Source organism: Magnolia sinica, chromosome 2, assembly GCF_029962835.1.
Source record: "Magnolia sinica isolate HGM2019 chromosome 2, MsV1, whole genome shotgun sequence".
In the NCBI taxonomy this organism is placed as follows: Eukaryota; Viridiplantae; Streptophyta; class Magnoliopsida; order Magnoliales; family Magnoliaceae; genus Magnolia; species Magnolia sinica.
The window spans coordinates 123,614,335-123,619,516 of NC_080574.1; the positions used below are offsets into that span (position 1 = coordinate 123,614,335).

Here is a 5,182-nt window from a genome sequence, read left to right on the forward strand (position 1 = left end):
TTTATATTAAATATCTCTTGCACTAGGCTATCTCTTTCTTTTATCAAATTCTCTACCTTTGAACGGGCAGGGGCTGACATCTTCAGTCCTGTCTTGGTTATTGAGCAACCTAGACCCCGCATTCGCCCTCTACTGTCAGAACCAACCAACTGTAAAACATTGCAAATCAAGTTATTAGAAAATTCATAATTACCATGAATCTCATTATAGTTTTTAAATTTTATTATTACCTGTGTAAGGGCATCGTGAACACCGGTAATCTTAGAAGAAGGATTACTAGAATAAAGCTCATTTAATTTTTCCTGCGACAAAATACAAATGGATGTAAAATAATTCTTGCACACATCCAAAACTAGAATATAATCATTTCTCCAAAGCCCTAAACGAACCAACCTATTTGAGAAGGTTAATCTACACAAAAGAAAAGGAAGAAATCAAAATCAAATATATCATCCAAATTCCAAATATTCGGATTGGATATTTCAATCAATGTCTCAATATACTCCTAAAAATAATAATATAAAATGTCCTCCATGTAATACTCATTAAAAATAACTACATATCCAAGAAAACTCAATAGAGTCAATGCATTGATAGATTCAAAGTAGAAAAGAAATAGAACTTGCTCATTTTATTATTCATTTTACCTAAAGTGAAGTTCTGTTGAAATTTACTTGGGCAGTCTGTTCTAAGACCATCACGTGTTATGAGTCTCAAATGTGCCTGTTGTTGTTGCTACGCCAACGATAAAGGACTTGAACTGTTCTCCATAGTTTTGGAGTAATGGTTCATCTCCAATAGCAATATACCTGTAAATTGTTTTGTTAGTAGAAGATGCATAGATTTCAAAATATAATTGTCATTATCTTTATTAACATGGAAAATGAAATGAACATTAACATCCTTGTCTTGTGTGAAGGAAAAGAAAAACTGTATCTAAGAGATGGTCTAAAGTCCAAACAGTTTGGACAATAAATTATGGTTCACCCAGTGGGGATAAACCTTTCATGTGTGTGAGACATCCAACCCGTTCAATAGGTTGGACCTATAATGAAGAAGCTATATCCACTAATCAAATGGACCACATTGCATGATTCTATTTATCATGGCCAGGCATTGTTTTCTATGGTGTGGCCCATCTGATGGATAGGACTAATTTTTCAAGTGATCCTCCTGGTGACGGGTTGGATTTCACATTCTTTTTTGTTCTCTCTTTTTGTAATTTAAGGATGACAATTTATTTCACATGTACTTAGTGTTGAAAGTTATCCAGTGGGTGGACCATTCCTTGTGGTCCAACCAGTTTGACTTGAAGACTATATCTAATACAAGTAAGTGATTCCCTGTTCTACTTTCAAGGAATAATCGGCCCTGATGCATCAAGACGTGTATAATGTTCTCAAGAGATCAGCCCAAACAATTTCAATAGCATACAAACATTACAAAGAGCCCTGGGAAGGTTTCACTAGCAGGCATTTCTAGTCCCACCTTTTCTGCAGTACCTTTTCCTGTAGTATAGTCCACTTGAATTTTGGATCTGCTTCATTTTTTGGGCTCACATCTTATATGAGCGAAAAAGAATGATAGATAGAGTAAATTTCTTATTGCCAACATAGTGGACCCACAAAACTTTCACTAACAACTTCTTGCTGGTGGAGGGCATAGAAATTCGTGTCCAAAAAGAGAGCTCAAGGAAAGAGAAAGTTGAGGTCCCAAGGAGAAAGTCCCTGCACTTTTTTATATATATAAACAAGGAAATTTTATTAAATTATAAAAAAGTACTCTTCCTATAGCAAAAGCACTTCTAATGTCCTTTATTCTAAGAGAAATGCTCTGGTTTTTTCAGAGCATTATAAATTATATTGCTCTAGTTTCATTGGGACACTTAAACATTCCAATACATTGATTTAGACTGCAAGTGCTTAGTACCCATTTCATGGGCTACCATGAAAATCTCACCAATTTGACAAATATCAACCATTTGATCATTGAACTTTAATACGGATAGTTAAGATTATTTACACACAAATATATCCATTTAACAATTTTATCTATCTACTTATTAGGCCTCATCATGGATTACATATGAGATTCTAAAGAATCAGTTTTGTTAGGCAATTGTAACAATCCCATACATGGGTGGTAAAAAGTATGGCCATTGAAAATAAAGCCAAATTAAGGATGGTTGGATCAATTGACCTGAGTGACTATTGCATGCTAGCCCATGAAATTTGGTCTGAACTCAATGGACAAATCAGATCAGTGTATTAGGATGTTTAAGCATTCCAATGCCATTAGAATCACGATAACTTATAGTTCTATGAGAGCATTGGAGCATTTCTCTAGTTTTAAATTTCTGTAAAATTAATTGCAAGGGTAAAATTATGTTATTGCAGGTTATAAAGTCCAGATAATGCAATGGTACATGAAATTTTAATTATAGAATATATTATGATTATTTTTTTCAATTCCCAAAATATCTCTATTTTTATTAAGAATGTTTGCCATGTCATTGGACTTATAATGAAGAAGCCATATCCACTAATCAATTGGACCACATTGCATGATGCTATTTATCATGGCCAGGCATTGTTTTCTATGGTGTGGCCCACTAGTGCCTAGAGTGTAATCAATGGTTACAGGTCATCACCTTGAATCAAGGTCAGAAGGATAAAGAAGGGACAGCTCATACAATGAGGATACCAGCTGCAACTTGAGCAATATATCCAACACAGAACCACTATACATATGAAATTGGGCTCATAAGGAAAGCAGAACATTACCTCTCCTATCAATGAAACATCTGATTGTTGCATTCTAACATTCTCTTCCAAATCTTGTAACCTCTTCTCAGTGTGATCTACAACATCAACCTTTCGTCCAAAAAGTCCCAGGAAACCATTACATTGAAATTTTTGCCTAGGCCTTGATTTTAAATGCGCTAGTTGTTTATACAGCTTCTCTGCATCACTCTGAAAAGAACGTCAACTTGAATGTAAATATCAACATGGAATAAGATACAGAAGGATGGTGTGCATGCTTAGCGAAATGCTAAAACAAAGATGCTAAACGGAGTCCAAAACTCACTAATTGACTAAGAGCCCAGTCTAGCATGTTCCAGACATTAAATTCAAGTTTCAGTTCAATATAGACACACCACTGCTTTATTGAAGAAAGACAAAACTAAAATGGTACAGGTCCCAACACAAATATCCTGATGACTGCAAAAAGGTTTTTAAGTTAGTACATACCGTGTCCATAAAAGAAATGATTTCACATGCCAAAGTAAAAAATCTACATTAGTCTTGTGAGTTGCTTTCATGATTCAAAGGTATTTCACCTGCATGAGCCGCCCCAAAAATCCAGACCATCTTCACTAGAGGGACAATAAAATTCAAAATGGGTTTGATACAAAAAACATGTTACTTAGTTGTACAATAGATCAATAATTCTACAAACATATTTCAATAAAAGATGAGATTGTATAAATTTAAAAAAAAAAATAAAAAAAAATTGAGATGGTGGTCTTACCGGAAAAACTTGAATCTTACAATATGACATGAAAGAACACTACCAAGTGAACACACTTTTTGTTGTAATTAACACAAGAAGACAGCCAAGGCATGCTGGTAAAGCCTTTTATTCAAAAATCTGCACAAAAAACAAACAAATCACGGGCACAAATATTTCTAAAATAAATGTGAATTGTTATAAATAGAGTTCTAGTAATAAAGCATCTATTCTCTAAGTTGAAAGCAATCATATGAAATTGAATAGAGAATAATTAAGAAAAAAATAAAGATAAATAGATGTGCCTCTGATCATATTTTTTTCATAGTTATAACTCAAAAGCATGTTTAAAGTCATCATAGGCACTTCAAATAATTCAAGCACGAGCTTGGAAATATCATCCAAAGTCGAAACAAAACAAGAAATTATTATTCAAAAACAAGACATGTCTTGTGTCCTCACCTCTTGGATCTCAACTAAGAATGAAGTTCATGTTTCATCTCATGGCTACTACGGAGTTCTACACTCAAAAACAAGCACACATGTGTAGAGAAGCATACAAGTACAAAAGTACAAGTTCATGTTTCATCTCATGGCTGCTATGGAGTTCTAGACTCCAAAACACGCGCAGAATGTGTAAAGAAGCACACAAGTACAAAAGTCTCAAGGAAATGCTAGGATCTCTAACCTTGGGAGATATTATGAAATGGTCCATCCACAGTGGAGCCCAATAGACCAATGTTTTGGATAAAAGAACTATTAGCATGATCCTCAAGGCAAATTGAATTTCTAAACTAAAAAAAGAGACACATTTGCACTCTCAAACACATAGGAGAATGCAGCTATAGCTTAATGACTGAACAAGATATTGTTAGAGCAATGGATGAGTAATGAATTGCACAAGTAATTAAATGATCACATTGTCAATAGAAGAGCATAATTTAAAACTGCTTTTCCTCAAGCTAATACCTACATGTCATCGCTAGTTGAAAACATGAAAGAATCTTTTGAAGAACACTAAGGAAATCCATCTCTTCAAGTTGACAAGAATTAGATTGTGAGAACCAGAATATCTCATTTATGCCAAAACCCTACCAGTATTTCTAATAATAGGGAAAGAGCATATTTAGTTAAAATGGTGAAGGTCTGAACAAGCCTGGGATTACACATACGTGATCTTGTAAGCTTCCAAGAAGGGATGTCTTGTAACACCCAGTACCCTTGGTACATGTGTGTTAACTCTTAAGCCCACGTTTATGGAAATCGAAACCCACTAACTAGGCAACTTTGACTTAACACATGAAGGATGGGACTTTTAAGGCAGCATCGAGGCCATCCATCACGATGTCTAGAGGCTGACAGGGACCCTACATCGCCTAAAAGGTAAGCTCAACAAATCACTCCAAGTTAAAGACACTGTAGGTCACCAATACCGATACCATACACTACTGTCAACCTTCAAGGATTAATAAAGGGGAAAAAGGCACTTGAAACCCCTCAAAACCTTTTTTCTAACCATCAAAACAATAACTCAGATCCATCCGACCCTTGGATTACGATGTATGGGCCAAACAAAGCCCCAAATTGTGTGATATGGCCCGCTTGGGCTTCATCATTGGTCCAAAGTGACCCGAGGCCCCTATATAGGGACCCAAAGAAAATTGAATGGAGT

At 35.1% G+C, this 5,182-nt stretch overlaps 1 protein-coding gene across 1 annotated transcript; it reads right to left on the bottom strand.

The window, feature by feature from the left end:
* Window positions 1-709: 709 nt before the first annotated feature.
* Window positions 710-3,488, bottom strand: LOC131230377 (CSC1-like protein HYP1). The gene is made up of 3 exons (XM_058226269.1): window positions 3,088-3,488; window positions 2,784-2,972; window positions 710-809 (listed from the first exon to the last, which is right to left on the bottom strand). Exons 1-3 carry the CDS (start codon window positions 3,112-3,114, stop codon window positions 789-791), a joined length of 237 nt encoding a protein of 78 aa, XP_058082252.1. The 5' UTR covers window positions 3,115-3,488; the 3' UTR covers window positions 710-788.
* Between the last annotated feature and the right edge of the window lie 1,694 nt (window positions 3,489-5,182).